Source organism: Biomphalaria glabrata, chromosome 15, assembly GCF_947242115.1.
Source record: "Biomphalaria glabrata chromosome 15, xgBioGlab47.1, whole genome shotgun sequence".
NCBI classification, from domain to species: domain Eukaryota; kingdom Metazoa; phylum Mollusca; class Gastropoda; family Planorbidae; genus Biomphalaria; species Biomphalaria glabrata.
In genome coordinates, this window is record NC_074725.1 from 6897349 (window position 1) to 6915504 (window position 18156).

The 18156-nt window shown below is 38.0% G+C and overlaps 1 protein-coding gene across 3 annotated transcripts; it reads left to right on the top strand.

Annotated features, from left to right (window-relative positions):
- Positions 1-705: 705 nt before the first annotated feature.
- LOC106062322 (toll-like receptor 4) lies at positions 706-16354 on the top strand. 3 transcript variants are annotated; one of them, XR_008774989.1, is made up of 5 exons: positions 707-1151; positions 4866-6902; positions 11472-11623; positions 15458-15581; positions 16018-16155. XR_008774989.1 is itself a non-coding variant. In XM_056012161.1 (5 exons), exons 1-5 carry the CDS (start codon positions 1135-1137, stop codon positions 16219-16221), a joined length of 2574 nt encoding a protein of 857 aa, XP_055868136.1. In that variant the 5' UTR covers positions 710-1134; the 3' UTR covers positions 16222-16354. The 3 variants fall into 3 exon arrangements, 2 of the variants coding, with proteins under 2 accessions (XP_055868138.1, XP_055868136.1); XM_056012161.1 differs by having other exon boundaries at positions 710-1151; positions 15418-15581; positions 16018-16354; XM_056012163.1 differs by lacking the exon at positions 15458-15581 and having other exon boundaries at positions 706-1151; positions 16018-16215.
- The last annotated feature ends 1802 nt before the right edge of the window (positions 16355-18156 follow it).

Below are 18156 nucleotides of genomic sequence, written 5' to 3' on the forward strand. Positions count from 1 at the left end.
AATCTCCGGAAATTATTAAAATCTTTTGAAAACTCATAAAAATCTCCTGAAATATAGACAAAATTGTCATTTTGGGGTGTCATTCAATATGGGGAACGCCAATCCTACGCGCGATTAAAAAAAAAACGGCATTATACAATACTCAAAATTGTGGAATCTGGTGAAAGAAGCTTCTCGCGCCTCAAACTAATGTAGAATTACTTGAGGTCAACAATTCTCGAAGATAAAAACATTTAGTAATTCTTGCCTACTGAGCGTGATCTATGTAGGAAACAGAATGTATCTTATACAGACGTTACTTCAAAAAAGAATATGATAACGTTCTACGCGTCATGCATTCAGTCATGCATATTAACCAATTACTTAAATTCTGCCAAGTCACTGGTTTTCCTGGCTAGCTCAGGCAACCCATTCCATGCTCTAATAGCACTAGGGAAGAATGAGTATTTGTACAAATTTGTCCTAGCATATGGGATGAGGAATATGCCTTTATCTTTGTGTCTTTCTGAGTATTTTATTAAATTTTGTATTTGAAGATTATGGAATTTTTTATGATATACTGTATGACTTCGCTACAGGTACAACTGAATTTTTTAAATTCAACGCTAACACTGTAGGCGTTTCAACATAATTAGGACGGCAAACACACCGTTTCAACACATTAAGAAAGGTAAACACCCCCCTTTTCAACCTATTTAGAGAAACTAGCACGCCATTTAGTCTTTGAGAAGTTCATGGAAAGAAAAAAACAAACTTCCTGATCACCAAGTGCGAACATGACTTCAAACAGAATGAACAAATTATGGTTATAAAATGAAGCTTTGAATTTTTTCTCAGCTAAAGAGTTAATTAACTTCTTTTTCATTCGGTATGAAAAATCATGAAACTTGTATGCCATCGATAATAAAGGATAGTAACTGCAGTGTCTATTGAAGAAGGAAGTTTACTCACAAACTAAGAAATCACTTGGCAGTTTTCAAATGAAAAGAGCTAAAAATGTCGTCAGACTTATGGACAGCGCGACTTCATGTCAATAGTGATATTTAAGGCTTATTTTCTGATATTATACAATGTTTTACATGCAGTGCATTTGGTCTAGAAGATGATACAGCCATGTTAATTAGGCTTGAATAAATGTTTGTTCTTAAAAGGTAAGTAGTCCTAAGTCTAAGCATAAATTAATTTCTTGCTGGAATGTTTAGGCCTAATTATGATAAATTAGTTCAGTTGGTTAAAAACCCTTAAGGCCCTTTTAAATATAAAACACATTAAAGTGCGTGAAGTTTAGGCCTATGTTTTGTAAAATGTTTGACATGTTTTGAATGTTCCTGCTGAGTTGAAGATAATTTACTTCCTTGTCCAAACCCCCTCCCCCCCCCCCCCCCCCCCGCAGGACGACGGGGGAAGGCAGCGGGCAAGATATGAACCCGGGACCATCGAGAAGTCCGAACGACAGTTCAGCGCGCATACCGCACGGCCAGACAGCCACCCTACATTTTAACACATGAAATTTTGTAATAGACACACTAAAAGGACAATGAACACATTGATTTGATTAGTCTTTCATTCGTCTCGTTTACTCCAGTCACTTGTTCTGAATCTGACCCACTTTTACACCCCGTCCTCAATTACACACTTTCTATGCTGTTCACTCAACCATGTACAACAAAGGTCAACTGGTCATTTCATACACAGGCACACACACACTGCACTACTAGTCTAGTAGCCCCTCAAAACACACACACACTTACTATCACAAAATTAATGGCGCTAAAAATATTATAATAATAAACACTAGTCGCTATTTGGAAAGGGCGGCATTAGGCCACTGCAACCTATGCGACCGCAGTGGGCCACGCACTTTTATAGGACCCGCTTTAATTCAAGGTGTATACATTATTAAATTAAACCATTTTAAAACTTAAAACAGGATTTCCCGCGCCCTCCTGTCGATTTACCAGGAGCTCTTGGAAATCTCCCGAAATCGCAAAATATACCAAATAAATACACAAAAATTGTCATTTTGGGGTGTCATTCAATATGGAAAACGCCAATCTTACGCACGGCATTATGCATTAGCCGTAATTGTGTAATCTGGTGAAAGAAGCTTCTCGCGCCTCAAACTAATAAAGAATTACTTGCAGTCAACAATTCTCATAGATAGATTGACAAATTTGGTAATTCTTGCTATTGAGCGTGATCTATGTAGGAAGCAGAATTATTATGATATACTGTATGACTTTGCTACACGCAAGGCTCGTAAAGTAATTCTGTATGTAGTAAAGAATGAATAAATGCATAGACGAATTTATTTTCTAATACAAACTCTTAAATTTCACTTATCCGCTTCCCTACCCAAACTTAGCCCCGCGAAATCCGTTTCGCATAGGGCCCCACAATGGTTTAGTCCGGCCCTGCTAGTTAGTGGCCTTTAAATATACATAGTAGATTACCTAATCTCTTTCCATGACTTCTTGGTCACAATGGTTTAGTCCGGCGCTGCTATTTAGTGTTTGTAAAATGTTTGTTTGTAAAATGTTTTACATGTCTCGGATGTTCCTACAGAGTTGACGATAGTTTACTTCCTAGTCCAAACCTCCCGCAGGACGAAGGGGGATGGGAGTAGGCAGGGTTTGACGGTCCAGCGCGCAGCCATCCATAGCGAGCTGTGAAAACGTGTTCTCCCCCCCCCCCCTCCTCCTCTTGTTTTTTCCGTGGGGTGACTCCGCAGAAATAAGAGAGTGATCTTTCCATTACTTCTTGCTTCTCGTCCAAACTCTCGAGGGAAGAAGAGAATTATATATATATAGATAGTATTCTTCAGTTTAGTTTATAATGAGAATGGTGACAGAATGGGAACGGTAGTAAGAAGAAAATTATATTTCTTACGGTACTTAGTCAATCTAAATTCTGAATATGAATTCATCAAGCTAAAAAAACAAGATTACAAAGAGAGTTTGTGTTACCATACAAACTTAGAGGCGGCCCCCGTGGGAGACGGATCCCTGTCGGATCCGCATATTCGCTGGTCGACGGAGGATGGCATCGAGCAGGGTATGAAACCGAGACCGTAGAGATAATCAGTCCTGCGCGCTACCCGCACGACCAGGCATTGCTCTTAATCTAATGACAAACTGGTTACAAACTAATAGCCTACTATTGATAATATACCTACACATTACGGAATGACAACTACCGGATATGTACAATATATCAGAAGAGCGATTTTAGATAATCTTTTGGTATGAGAGCATTTTCATTTAAATGAAACTAGAATGAGCATGTAGATCTACCTAAATTAAACTACTAATTTAGCACTCTCAATATCTATATCTACTAGATCTAGATCTAAAATATATATTTGGGATAATGTAGATGTAATTTAGATAAGATTTATATATAAAAAAAACAATAGATAATCAATTAATAGACTAATTGCAATATGAAATATTGAAATAGTAGATTAGTTTTAGTATTTTATAACATTGCAATATTGACATATTGACAATCTAGACTTTAGAAATAAAAATCTACACTTTAAGCCTAGAATTTAAAATTATAGATCATTTGACATAATTTATCTTTTATAAAACAATATCCGGAACAAATGTATAGTTAATGAAATATAAATCAATATAGATATTTTTATTTAGCATTTATATGCTATTTACATTAAAAAACCGGAACAATATATTAAAGATCATGTTTTTCTTGCAATGTTTAAGCATGTAAATAAAATCTAAAAGCTAGAAGAGTCTCTAGTGTTATTTGTTAATCTAATCGTGATGGACAGACCGACCAACAGACAAAACGCACAAAAAATAATCTTCTTTTATTCGGATGGGGGCACTAAACATAAATAAATAAAATCTGATTTTTTAAAAAAGTTTAAGGAATTAATTTGGCAACACGCCATGTTGCGACGTTACGCTACTGCACGAAAGTCGCCTCATAAAAAGTTCATTTTAAAAAATGTGAGTGATATTTACATACAAAAAGCATTATTAGCCTTTATAAACAAACAGAAATGTTTTCTTTTAACTTTAACAGCTAGTTGACTAGAAAAAATATCTTTAACTATTATTTATATTTGTTGTAAACATTTCCTGTACACTTTATAAATATATTTGACTTAGGGATACTGAAAATACATATACATTGTTCATCTTTGTTAACATATTGTAACATTGCCTCCCTTACATTTACATAATTGTTTTAGAATTGGTGTATTTTTTTGAAAAAATCGCTTGCATAAGTTATTTTATAAATTAAACCGTTTGCTTTTAGAAAACCAAAAGTAGCCGTTGCACCTAAACTTTTCAAGCCGCATTTAATGATGAATTAGTATTTTTCATATCTCTTCTAGTTTTCGAGATCTGAGTGTGACAGACGGACAGACGGACAGACGGACATTTTGCATAAACCTAATAGCGGCTTTTTCCCCTTACGGGGGCCGCTAAAAAACAAGGTTACAAAGACAGTTTGTGTGGAAACACAATCTCAGAATCGGTCCCCGAAGTGGTGCGCCCAGGCAGGTAAAAAGGCAGGTATCAATATTTTGAGAAACAACATCAGAATTAAATTCGATCAAAGACCAATGACAGAGAAGAATGGAGAAAGAAGGTTGACAGATCTTGTGTGTCGCCCCAACGGTCCAGCAGACCAAATGATAGGTGACAGTGAATGTGAAGTTAAATGCGAACCTGGCCTAACTGATGTCTTACAATGAATATCTAATTGATTTAATTGTTTTGTAAAGGGTCAATCTCTTATTCAAATCCTAAAAAAAAAAAAACATTTTTAAACTAGATTTGGAGATTTTAAAACGCTAGTTTTATATTTACAATGTTATGTTTATCTTTCAGAGTATTTGAGAGTCAAGCCATAACAATGCTTCTTTATGCCTTTATAGTCTTGTCTTTGAACTTGACAAAGGAAGGCAACTCTTTGTCAGAATACAACACCGAAATTTTCGGGTGGAGCAAACGATACTTGTTTGAAGGTCAATGTCAGTGTACAGATATTGCCTGTAACTGTTCAGGTCAAGGGCTTTCCACTGTCCCAAAGAATCTGTCAGCCACTATTCGAGTTCTAGACTTGTCCAACAACATAATCTCTAATCTGTCTGATGGCTGCTTCTGTAGATACACTGAGCTGCAGTATTTAAATCTTTCTTCAAACAATATCGCTAAACTTCAAGTGGGATCTTTTGCAAGCTTAAAAAAACTTCTGGAACTTAATTTGCGAGAAAACAAGTTGTGTTACAACAATCTCACTTTTCCTAAAGGCGTTTTCTGTGATTTAACCTCGTTGTTACTCTTAAAATTGGACGAAAACTCGGACCCTTCGACTTGTGAGAACTCGAATTATCCAGACGACCGTTTTGCTAATCTTACTCGCCTGAAGGTCTTACACTTGGATGGGTTGAATAATCAAACGTTAGGTCCTGGATTTAGAGCATTGGTATCTCTAGAAAATTTGACATTGTCTAGCAATTTTTGTAATTTAACTTCTTTATATAATGACACATTTCTGAATGTTGGTCGTATAAAACTCTTGGATATAAGTCATTGTAAACTTGTAGGCAGTGCAATGGAGAATGGTTCTTTGGTGCCTTTAAAGAATTTGACGGTTCTTGACATGAGTAAAAATTTACAAATTGAAATGTTAGCTTTTAGGAACATCATACGAGAGATACGTAATTATAAATTGGAAATTTTAAAAATCAATTTTATAAGACCTGGTTATGCAACTCCTTTCACTATTGACAGGACCTTAATTGAATATTTACCAAGATCCTTAACTCATTTGGAAGCTGACGGATGTAATTTTGTATCTGTGGCAACCAAAAGCTTATCTCATCTTCGCAGTAATCTTAGGTATCTGAGTTTAAAAAATAATCGTTTCTCATATGGGCATTACATCACAAAACTCAAGAATTTGGCGCACTTGGAAGAGATTAATTTGAGAGGAGGAGATTTGAACGACTTTCCTGATACGTTGTTCAATGAAGCAGAATTTTATAGCAGCCAGTCAGAACATAAATTCTCACAGCAAAACGATTTCATTTTCCAGCTACCCCCAAATGTTATCAAAATTGATATATCATATTGTGGAATATCTTACAAACTTAAAAGCCTAAAAGTAGATCCTAATAATTCGCTAGAAGTGTTAAATATTAATAACAACTATTTCCCATTTTTAATTGGTCCGATTGTTGGCCTTAACCAGTTGAAATCATTGAACCTTTCTCATTGTTCAGTTAAAAACATCAGTGATAAATTTTTTATGAACTTAAGCAGTCTAAACAAGTTATTTCTTGGGCATAACAGTATTGGCGAATTGTTAGTGAACTCTCACTATACCATCACTCCGTTCATTTCTTTGAAGCAACTCACAAGGCTGGACTTGTCTTACAACGGATTAACTATCGTCTATCGAGACATGCTGAGTGGGTTGACTGCACTGCAGGAATTGCTTGTGAACAACAATGACATGTGGCACTTTAACATTACAATAGACCACATGTTCAACTTGAGGCTGATCAATTTGAGTCACAACCAGATCAAACAACTGCCTCTTGACTTTAGGGAACATGTCGATACACTCACGAAGGACCCCAAAAAGAAACTACTAGTTGATTTTTCATCTAATCCCATCCCATGTGATTGTCAGAACCTAGATTTGATTCAATGGATGGTCTCTTCCAGAGCGTTTGACCACACATTCAAGAACTACATTTGTACTTATTCAGATGAATCCTACAAAATCGTCCAAGATGCCTTCGAGGAAACACTGCAAAAGCTGAGACACGCATGCGCAGACAACTCTCCTGTGTTTCTCCTTGCAACATTAAGTACATTGATAATGATTATCTTGTTGATGGCTATAATTTTATACAGGTATGCTTTTTCGTCTTTTTTTCATTGTTTTTTTTTTTCTTTTTAAATTTTGATAAACATTGTGACTGCAATTAGTCTTGAACAAAATTAGAATGTAGTTAAAAGTTAAGTTCCCCTTTCAGACCTTGATGTAAAGGTAATCTATTTCGCCAAGTGATGAGAACCACTTCTTTCTAGACACTGATTTTCGTTGGTAAGTGAAGAAACCTATTACGCCAAGTGATGAGAACCACAGCTTTCTAGACACTGATTTTCGTTGGTAAGTGAAGAAACCTATTACGCCAAGTGATGAGAACCACAGCTTTCTAGACACTGATTTTCGTTGGTAAGTGAAGAGTCCTATTACGCCAAGTGATGAGAACCACTGCTTTCTAGACACTTTTTTTTTCCTTGGTAAGCGAAGAAACCTATTTCGACAAGTGATGAGAACCACAGCTTTCTAGACACTGATTTTCGTTGGTAAGTGAAGAGTCCTATTACGCCAAGTGATGAGAACCACTGCTTTCTAGACACTTTTTTTTTCCTTGGTAAGCGAAGAAACCTATTTCGACAAGTGATGAGAACCACAGCTTTCTAGACACTGATTTTCGTTGGTAAGTGAAGAAACCTATTTCGACAAGTGATGAGAACCACAGCTTTCTAGACACTGATTTTCGTTGGTAAGTGAAGAAACCTATTTCGACAAGTGATGAGAACCACAGCTTTCTAGACACTGATTTTCGTTGGTAAGCGAAGAGATCTATTTCGCCAAGTGGTGAGAACAACTGCTTTCTAGACACTTTTTTTCCTTGGTAAGTGAAGAGACCTATTTCGTCAAGTGATGAGAACCACTTCTTCCTAAACACTGATTTACGTTGGTCAGCCAAGAGACCTATTTAGACGTCAAACTATTGTTATACATTACACAAAGATTTGGTTGTGCACAGTTATACCCCCTGTAACGAGTGGTTTATTTGGGGACTAAGTTTGTAAATAAAAATAACGGGAAACATTGGCTTCAGTCACATTTTGATGACCTAAAAAAATTACGCGTAAGTTGTTCCTTTAAAGTACTGAGATTGCTCACACAACTAATAGACTACAAACTGCTAGCAATGCCTGAAGTTCGCAAGGGCCCATAAAATAATAACAATTATATCTATGAAGCGCTGTTAACAAACAAAATGTAGGCTCAATGCGCTGTGATAACATTACAAACACAAACAGGTGAGCTATAATGACTAACAAATTAAAAAAAAAAATAAACAAGTAGGTCTTAATGTTCTTCTTGAAATTGTTGTAGCATGTTGGCATGTTGTTTGTCTGAGATCAGTTGGGAGTGAGTTCCAAACTTTTAGTGTCCGTGCACAAAAAAAGCCCGCAGACCGTAGCTTTTGAGGGAGAAAAGTGGCACCACTAGAAGTCCATTGAGCGCAGGGCTTTCTGAGGGACATTTGAAGTAATCAGTTCGCTAAGGTACAAGGGCATTTCTTTATTCTAGATACACTGGTGACTGAGTGTGGCCACCTTGTAGTCGAGTCTCACTTTCACAGGAAGCCAATAGAGTGTGCGCAAGAGAGTAGTACCAGAATGTCGTCTTGTTTTCTTAGGACTATTCGTGCGGCGTTGTTCTGAATTCGTTGCAGCTTAGCGAATTTGTCATCGGGTATACCTGCTAGGACGGCGTTGCAGTAGTCAATCCGGGAGAGTATAAATGCCACAGCTAGATTTTATGTTGACTCCGTTGTTAAATATATACAGATTTGGCCTAATCTGCGCAGCTGCAGATGAAGACCCTTGCAGAGCTGACCTATCAGTCAGCGTACAAAACTAATAGTTGTTGCCAATTAAATACAGAGTTTTAATCTTTCATTTTAATAATAACTCAATGCGTTGCAACTGATCTCTTCGTATCTCTCGTAGAACTGCTTTTTCTTTAGTCGTTTGTTTTTAAGTACGCAAGGAAGTGTAATCTCATTCTGAAACTATTTTATTTACAAAGGGCTTTTAAATATTAATTTTATTCTTTGTAAAAACAAAATGGCATATAAATGATCATATAACTTTTACTACAGATAGCTTATATAGTTCGGTGATCAATTTTTTTTTCTTTTTATTATATACCGGATACACCAAATAGGAATCTCTTTAATGTTGTTCCACCATGTATGTAAATCTTCAATTGTCTGTCTAGGTTTTATTTTCGGCAGTGCTCTTTCATAGATATTAAATAAAGCTAACAAGAAAGGTTAATCATAAACCATGGAACTAACTAGCAAAATATAAAAATACATTACAATAAAGAACGAAAGAACCGCACAATAAATACCATATCTATCAATGCTGTTTGTGGTGGAATAAGTCCACCTGTCGGTCCGTTTCCACTTTCCTATGGGGATGATGGCCTGCGACTTCTAGGGGTAAAGTCTTAGAGCCACAACGTGGTCAATATTTGGTTGGTATTATATATGCACATAGACAGGCACAAGCAAAACGCAAAGCTTAATGATTTTGTGTAAGAACAAATATTTAATAAAGAATAATTAAGAAGAAGTACAATCAGCGAGTAAGGGGGGATGTACAGAATGATTTAGGATTTTATGATAACTTTTAAGATAATATCATCACTGGGATGTTGCTAATAAAACTCGCGTATGGTTTGCTTATTCGGCTGTCTCTCACTTATCTGTATTCAAAGTTCTCCTTCGGGGTGGGGTAAGTTGAAGCTCTGTTGTGCTGGCAGCCAGTTGCTGGTGCCCTGAGAGTAGGCAGGAACTAGTGCGATGAATATGAGGGTGCCACGCGGTGGGCTTACTTCCAGTAGTAGGTGCAGACCGGTCCTGGGACTTCAGCCAGGAATGACTTCAGTTCTGGTCGAGGGTGATGAGTGACTAACCCTCAATGGGAATGGGAGTGTGTGGAGAGCTGCTGAGGTCTACCTTCAGGTAACAAAACACGCCAGCCCTGATGTCGGAGGCTATGAGATGAGACGTGAGAGGAGCCTGACTTATTAAACCATACAGGCTGGTTGGCGAGAGGCGCATCCTTGGTAGGAGCGTCTCCCTCAGACTAACTAAGATACATATTAACTAATAACTAATGCAGGCCGACCGGCCGAAAATAATGGGGTAGACACGCGAGACTGATTCTCTGGCCTAAGGATGCAGTATGTGCATAGCAAAAACAAGCATAATTATAATGTATATATATGTGGACATATACAGGTACATATGCACAGGTAAGGAAATAATCTAGACGCGAGTAGGTCCAGATGAATATGGATATGAATGAATAACAAATGCATAAATAGACAATAGGATTAATTAAGTTGTAGGGTGGATGTCCCCCGTTGGGAGTACAGTCAACGTTGACGAGTAAATGGGGTACACATATTCATATGAGAGATTTACAAATGTAATATTTGGAAGCAATCAAGTGTTAACATGGTGATGGTACTTGAACATAAATGTTACAGGCGAAGACCCACCTTAATTAAAATGATAAAGTTTTTTCAAATCTCCCGCTTTGCCTCACACAAGTTCCTAAATTAATCGTTGACTTGAGAGTCTTCTGACTTCTCAGTGATTCTGATCTAGAATGGCATTAACCTGAAACGGCTTTTATAGGTTCCCGAGCGGTACGTTAGAGTAGTGACGATCCAATGGCCATCAAGTCTTTCGAATTTAGAATTGATAAATTGGACCAATCTTTTCATTTGGGGCTCACTCACCTGACTTCTTTAACCCGCGACCTGGGGGGGGGGGGCGAAGGAGTATGAAAGCGGAACCATGCACCAATTATCAGGCTGGACCATCGCTCGATGGCACAGCGGACGGGAGCGATTTGAATAGCCATGGGCGTTAGGAGTGTCGACTCAAAGGGGTGTACGTGGACACCAAATTATAATGCCCCTGGACTTTACGACTGCGTGTTTGTTCTGGCGTTTGGGGCGTAGCTTTCTATTTTAATGTTCCTGGACTTAATGGCTGCGTACGTTTGTTTCGGCGTTTGGGGCGTAACCTGGGGTGTGTGTTTATGGCCTATAATTTGGGGGTTGGATCTAACCTTGGTGTGATAGGATGTTTGTGTTCTACACTGGTCATTTAGTGTTGAGAGTGGGCTATACAATGCTAACTAGTGGTAAAAAGGGGGGAGGTAGTTCCGCACCGGTCATTTTAGCATTGAGAAGGGACGCGTTTCGTCACACTGTTAGAGTTATGCATTTATTTTTATATAAAACAAAATGTATTAACTACCACTAATTAATTAACTAATTAGTTTTGTTTTTATTTATTTATGTAGTGTCTTCGGCTACAGATAATTTTGTGTAGTTTCAACTTGATTCGAGAATAGGAAGTAGGAGAAAAAAAGTGCTCAAGATTTGTACCAGACAGACAGACAGACAGAATGATTTGATAAAAGCTTTGTGAATAGTAACATGATTTATAGACTAGTGAAGGTTTACAGAAGAAAGAATAGAGCAACACAATTTAACACTGTTGATACATGCATAGATCTATGTGCGTGTAGGTGTGTGTGACGTGTGTAGCTCGAATAGTTAGCACGAACTCGAGATTATTTTCATTTCAGATTCCGATGGCAGTTGAGATATTTGTACTACGCGGCTTACCTGAAGGTCAAGAACAGTCACCGGAACCAGGAGACGAGAAGCTATGTTTACGACGTATTTGTGTCTTACGCTCATCAAGATGAAACATTTATAGTGCAACGTCTGATGCCGGGTAAGTCTAGTTCATGTCAAGTCCGTAGCTGTTAAACATTCGATTGGTCCAGCAGTTGACAAACGTCTGATGCCAGTTTAGTTCTAGTCTATGTCTAGCCCATATCTAATCCATCTCTACAGAGTTTATCTCTAGTTCATGTCTAGCCCATATCTAATCCATCTCTACAGAGTTTATCTCTAGTTCATGTCTAGCCCATATCTAATCCATCTCTACAGAGTTTATCTCTAGTGTATGTCTAGCCCATATCTAATCCATCTCTACAGAGTTTATCTCTAGTTCATGTCTAGCCCATATCTAATCCATCTCTACAGAGTTTATCTCTAGTGTATGTCTAGCCCATATCTAATCCATCTCTACAGAGTTTATCTCTAGTTCATGTCTAGTCCTTACTTACTTAATCCTTTGTACTCCCAGGGGAGCCTAAGGCCGCAAACACACCTCTCCACCGAACTCGGTTCTGAGCAGCTTTCTTCTGCTCCCATGTCATTCCATCTAATCCATCTCTACAGGTTTATCTCTAGTTCATGTCTAGTCCATTTCAAGTCAAACTCTAATCCTTGTCTGGTTCATGTCTAGTCCATTTCAAGTCAAACTCTAATCCTTGTCTGGTTCATGTCTAGTCCATTTCAAGTCAAACTCTAATCCTTGTCTGGTTCATGTCTAGTCCATTTCAAGTCAAACTCTAATCCTTGTCTGATTCATGTCTAGTCCATTTCTTCTTCGTAATTGTCGTAAGAGTTGAGTCTAAGACCCTTGGAACACTAGGCCTATGGAAGCTTGCCTTCATCTGACCGTCTGAACATCTTTCTGTCTGGGAAAGATCCAAGAAGATGTAAATTATTAAATCCGAATAACCGACGGCTTGTATCCCAGGACACTCGGATTAGAATAGAGGCCAAAGTCAGCACACCGGGGAACTCCCCCATTGTCCTTTTCGGTAAACATCAGCCATGCAGATGTCTACAATAAAAAAGCGGCCCATTGAGGAAAAATTTTAGGTTGGTGCCATGTTTGTTGGAGCTTTCTTCCATCCCCGCCAGTGCAATGAACTTGATCCTTAGGCACACAAATAGAGTTCTTTTTTGCTTCTCTATTGGCCTAATCGTCTGCTCCAACGAGCGTTTTCTCCAGAGTGCCATGGTGAGATCTAGAAGCATTACGCAGGCTAGTCCATTTCTAGTCCATACTTAGTCCGTGTTTAATCATTACTAGTCCACACCAGTTTAAAAAAATCGATAGATCCGACTGTTACTCAAGTAACCAATCAATTAGTTGTATTAATGACAAATGTAATCAACTCGACGAAACTGTTTTAAATGTAACGTCTATTTATAATATGGATCGTATATTCCTTTGACACTCTTTTTTCATCCCGAGAGCTAGTAATTTTTAAAAAGTTTTCTTTTTACGTTTGCTGTTTTGAAAACAAGCCATCAAATAGGAGGCATTAATTCGAGATAAAATGGCTGTTGAAATTATATTTAGCTTCTAGTGTTCCTAGCCCGTACTACAGTACCTCAAGTGTTGCTAGACAGGGTCATTGAGCGAGAAGACTTCGATATTTAAATATGAAAAGCGATCGACATTTTGTTTATATTAAGAGTGGACGTGTAAGACATGTAAAGGGAGGTAATCCCTTTTGGACTGGCACTTTTTTAATGTCAATATTCATATCTTCTCTTAAGTTAGTTTTTTTTTTTTTTTTTTTTTTGTACATATCTATTTTTAAATTGTAATGACATCTTTAATCTATTTTTTTTTGAATGTATAATAAGGCTTGTCTTCGAGTCCGAAGATCAATGAGGAGTGCAGTATTTCCCGTGGTTACGCAGCCCCAGCTGTGACCTACATATTTTGTCACATCCAGGGCAAGCATAATCAATGTCCCCTGATTGTCGATTTATATTTCACAATAAACTCTACGTCTGTCCTCGGTAGCGTATTTTCTTTTGTTTATCCGCGGCCTTTGTAAGTGACCTCGAGCTGTCTCGTTCCGAAGCCGCATGCAACCAGTTAAGGTGGATCTGAGGTTAGAGCATGGTACAAAAATGACCGAAATCATCACGTTTTCATTCTCATCATATTTATAGTGTACAACCGTTTTTTTTTTTTTTTTTTTTTTTATGTTTTGCCGTTTGTTTGATGCAAATATTCCTTCTAGAAGTATTGTAAAATAATGTTTTGTATTAGGTGGGGGTAGTGTTTGTTTACCTTAGCAACGAGCAACGATCTTTCCTGCTGCTAACAGAAGTGTAATGCCTCGATAGTTGGAGCAGTTAGACTTGTCCCCCTTTTTGTAAAGGAATACGATTACGACATCTCGAAGTTCAGGTGGGACCACGCACTTCTCCCAGCATAGAGCGAACTAAGTCTGTTAACTTCTCGGTTAGGGCGACATATCTAAATATTTCCGCCGGAAGTCTATCAGAGCCAGGTTCTTTGTGTGTTTTTGAGTTTATGAATGGGTATTTCAACTTCCTCAAATGTCAGTGAGTCATCAAGCTTCTCTCTCATAATTTTCTGAGTAATATTTGTCAGCGGTTGTTTCAGGAGGACGTCGCATGGTGAAGAGGCAGGGAGTAGAGGCAGACGACAGACCCCCGTGTAGTTTGAAAGCATTATTTCTATCGTGAGTGTAGCGTTGTGGATTATTATTAAAGCTTTTATATAGCGCTACTTTCATGCTTATAGCATGCTCAGAGCGCTTTTGGTCCAAGCTCATTTGTGGACCAGTGGGGGGGGGGGGGAGGGGGTATCTAGGAGTTGGTTTTCCGTGCTGCCTTTAGGCGCTCAGTAAACACAACTCTGCCCGAGTCGGGTGTCGAACCTCGAGCCCCCTTCTAGGTAGCCAAGTCAAGCCAAGTTCAAGCGTACTTGGCCTCTCGACCACGCTTCCCACATAGAGGAAAAGCGCCTGGCTTCCAAACCGTGGGTTATTGTGTTCGAATCTCGGTGAATGCTTGGATTTTGAATTTCCGGACTTTGAGGACACCCTTGGTTGGTCGTTGTGCTGGCCCAGTATACAGTACAAGGGGAAAGTTGGATGGCTGCAGGGACGGCTTTTAAGGAAGAGCAGGTGTCCGCTTATAGTGAGCACGTAATATACTTCGGATTTACTACACTGCGTGAACCCTAAAAATGTACACATGTTTGTCACAAAAATATGCATATTAAAGAATTTTATATTTTTAAACGAAGGAAAATTTAATTTGATTTACAACTACTCTTTTTCTTTTCTAATATGGCGCGTGCTTTTAAATATTAGTATTTTCATTAGTTAGTGGATTTTATTAAAGCTTTTGAGAAAGTGTATGGGCCTCCATAAAAAGTCTGTCCCGGGGACTCGTGTATGGGCCTCCACAAAAAGTCTGTCTCGGGGACTCGTGTATGGGCCTCCACAAAAGGTCTGTCCCGGGGACTCGTGTATGGGCCTCCACAAAAAGTCTGTCCCGGGGACTCGTGTATGGGCCTCCACAAAAAGTCTGTCCCGGGGACTCCACGTACTTAAATCCTGTCTTGTCGAGTGGTATGCGCTCTGGACTGTCGTTTGATAGTCAAGATAGTCTTGGGTTTAAACCCTGCCTTCTTACATTCCCTGTCATCCTGCATAAGGTTTGGGCTAGGATGTAATTAACTTTAAAATCTGTAGGAACATCTGAAGCTGGATTGAGCTACAACCCAACAATGATAAAAGCGCATAGGGAATTAGACCGCAAATCAGTTCAGAGCCCCGAGATAAACAGCACACATTAGTATGGTGTTCAAACCCAGTAAATTTAGATGTCTTTCAGAGTTGAGTAACAGGGGCCTGAACGTTTTCGTCCATGGCAGAGACTTTGTCGTGGGAGACTACATCGCCTCCAATATCCTGACAGCCATCAGAGAGAGTAGAAAGACTCTTGTGGTACTCACCAAGAGTCTAATTGAAAGTACCTGGTGTAATTATGAGCTACAGGTTGGTGATTACTTTTAACAGATCAGCCTTTGAGCACAAACAAGAAAAATTTATATTATATCCTCTAGACCAGTGCTTCCCAAATCGTGTTCCGCGGAACCCTGGTGTTCCGCGAACCCTAAACAGGTGTTCCACGAATTACTGGAATAATTAACTAGTAGGCCACCACGTGAAATTAATCTCTCTAAAAAAATAAGCCGAAATGCTCCGCTAAATACTCAGAAAGTGCGAAGTGTTCCGCTAAATACTCAGAAAGTGCGAAGTGTTCCGCTAAATACTCAGAAAGTGTTCCGTTAAAGATAAAGTCGAACAAGTTTGGGAAACACTGGTCTCGACCTCTAAGTTACTTAAAAATATCCATGTAATGATGGTCAAAGTTGAGATTATTTAGTTTTAACTTTTGTGATCAGTTCAATCCACTATCTTTTTTGTTCAGATGGCCAATATGGAGTCAGTTCACTCTGGACGCCAAGTGTTGGTGTTTTTGATTAAAGACTCTCTAGGCATCATTGACTTCAAAACTGACCTTCTGTATCACATCAAGAACAACACATACATTGAATACCCACATGGGCCCAGAGAAACAGGGCTCGATTTGAACTTATTCTGGGATAAGCTGAGCCTAGATCTTAAGAACTAAATTGAGAATGAAACAATCAGCCTTGCACTACAAATGTAATGGCTATAAGAACTAACTCTGTCATTTTATGACCTGTAACACAAGATCATCTTTTCATTTTATAATGCCTAGGCAAATTAAAAATAGCTAAATGACTATAAAACTATATAAATATATTACTATATAAATAACTAACATTTTAGTGTATCCTGGGTACAAAAGTGTTGATAAGCTATGTTTTTTAAAATAATTTTTAAAAAAATAATTTTGTGCACTTAATTAGATTTTTTAAAGTTCTTCGGTCTATACCTTAATTTTTAAAAAGGATTATGCAACTTTGAAGTTTAATTAAGAGTCCTTGACATATGCATAAGATCTGTCTGTTTACGTTAAGTATAAGATCTGTCTGTTTACGTTAGGCATAAGATCTGTCTGTTTACGTAAAGCATAAGATCTGTCTGTTTACGTTAGACATAAGATCTGTCTGTTTACGTAAAGCATAAGATCTGTCTGTTTACGTTAGGCATAAGATCTGTCTGTTTACGTAAAGCATAAGATCTGTCTGTTTACGTAAAGTATAAGATCTGTCTGTTTACGTTAGGCATAAGATCTGTCTGTTTACGTTAGGCATAAGATCTGTCTGTTTACGTTAGGCATAAGATCTGTCTGTTTACGTAAAGCATAAGATCTGTCTGTTTACGTAAAGTATAAGATCTGTCTGTTTACGTTAGGCATAAGATCTGTCTGTTTACGTAAAGCATAAGATCTGTCTGTTTACGTAAAGCATAAGATCTGTCTGTTTACGTTAGGCATAAGATCTGTCTGTTTACGTAAAGCATAAGATCTGTCTGTTTACGTAAAGCATAAGATCTGTCTGTTTACGTTAGGCATAAGATCTGTCTGTTTACGTTAGGCATAAGATCTGTCTGTTTACGTAAAGCATAAGATCTGTCTGTTACAAAAAGAAGTTGATTTTTTTAAGCCAAATATTTTAATGTAGGGGAAGGAGTATCCAAGCAATCCAAGGCCTGTATATTCTAATTTTAATACTTATGTCCACTAGAGCGAATGTCCACTACAGCGGAACATTTTACCATAATAGTCCCCATAAAAGATTCTATATATAGGGTCAACACATGTTGGAGCCTGAGGCTTCTTCCAAAGACAAAGAACACGGCCGCCAGCTATAAGTTTCTTTCCATATGGTAATTTGAGACTTAGTAGGAAAATCAATTTTAAGAACATTTTCTATCAATAGTTCGAACGGTCTTTCGTCAACCACTATTGCTTCCACAGTTTTGTTCAAGTATGGGGAGTTGATTTGTACCTTGGCCGTATAATACTCCTTAATGTGGCCACCAAAAGCATAGGGAGGACTCTGAATCATGTTTAGGTGTTTAGTGTTAGGCTACTCCTGTCAGTAATGGACAGTATTGATTGTTTCCCTTGCTAGCGTTGATGTTACCGCTATCAGTAGGCCTTTTGGTTCGCATTACTGATTTGGGAATGTCATTACCAGTGTTGGCTATTTAGAAGTGTCGGTGTCCATCCAGAGTTGCCCTGTTATTGTTGACGTTTCATTGCTGATGATGCTCCATTGCCAGCGAAGAAGCGTCTGCTATTACTTATAGGCTCAAATATTAAAAAGAGGTGCTTTCTGGTTTATACTACTTTACTTAGATCTGTATCTGAAGTCTAGATCTTTAAATAATTACCATTAATCATATGTAATAATAACTTAGCACCTCTATCTTCATTTATGTATTCTAGCCATATTTTGACCGCAATGTTATGTTTTACTTTGTCTCTTTGTGAAATTATTTTCGTTTAATTAAAACTGCTCAAATTATCAAGTAAAATATCTATAAATGTCAAAGTTGATACAAATTCCCATATTCTAATGGACTGAAAGGGATAAAAGTTGACATCTGATTTAGAAGTGAATAATAAAGAAGC

Coding starts and splice junctions, on each gene's coding strand:
- LOC106062322 (XM_056012161.1), top strand. Junction 6,903..11,471: donor ATGGCTATAATTTTATACAG/GTATGCTTTTTC, acceptor TTTTCATTTCAG/ATTCCGATGGCAGTTGAGAT. Junction 15,582..16,017: donor GGTGTAATTATGAGCTACAG/GTTGGTGATTAC, acceptor TTTTTTGTTCAG/ATGGCCAATATGGAGTCAGT.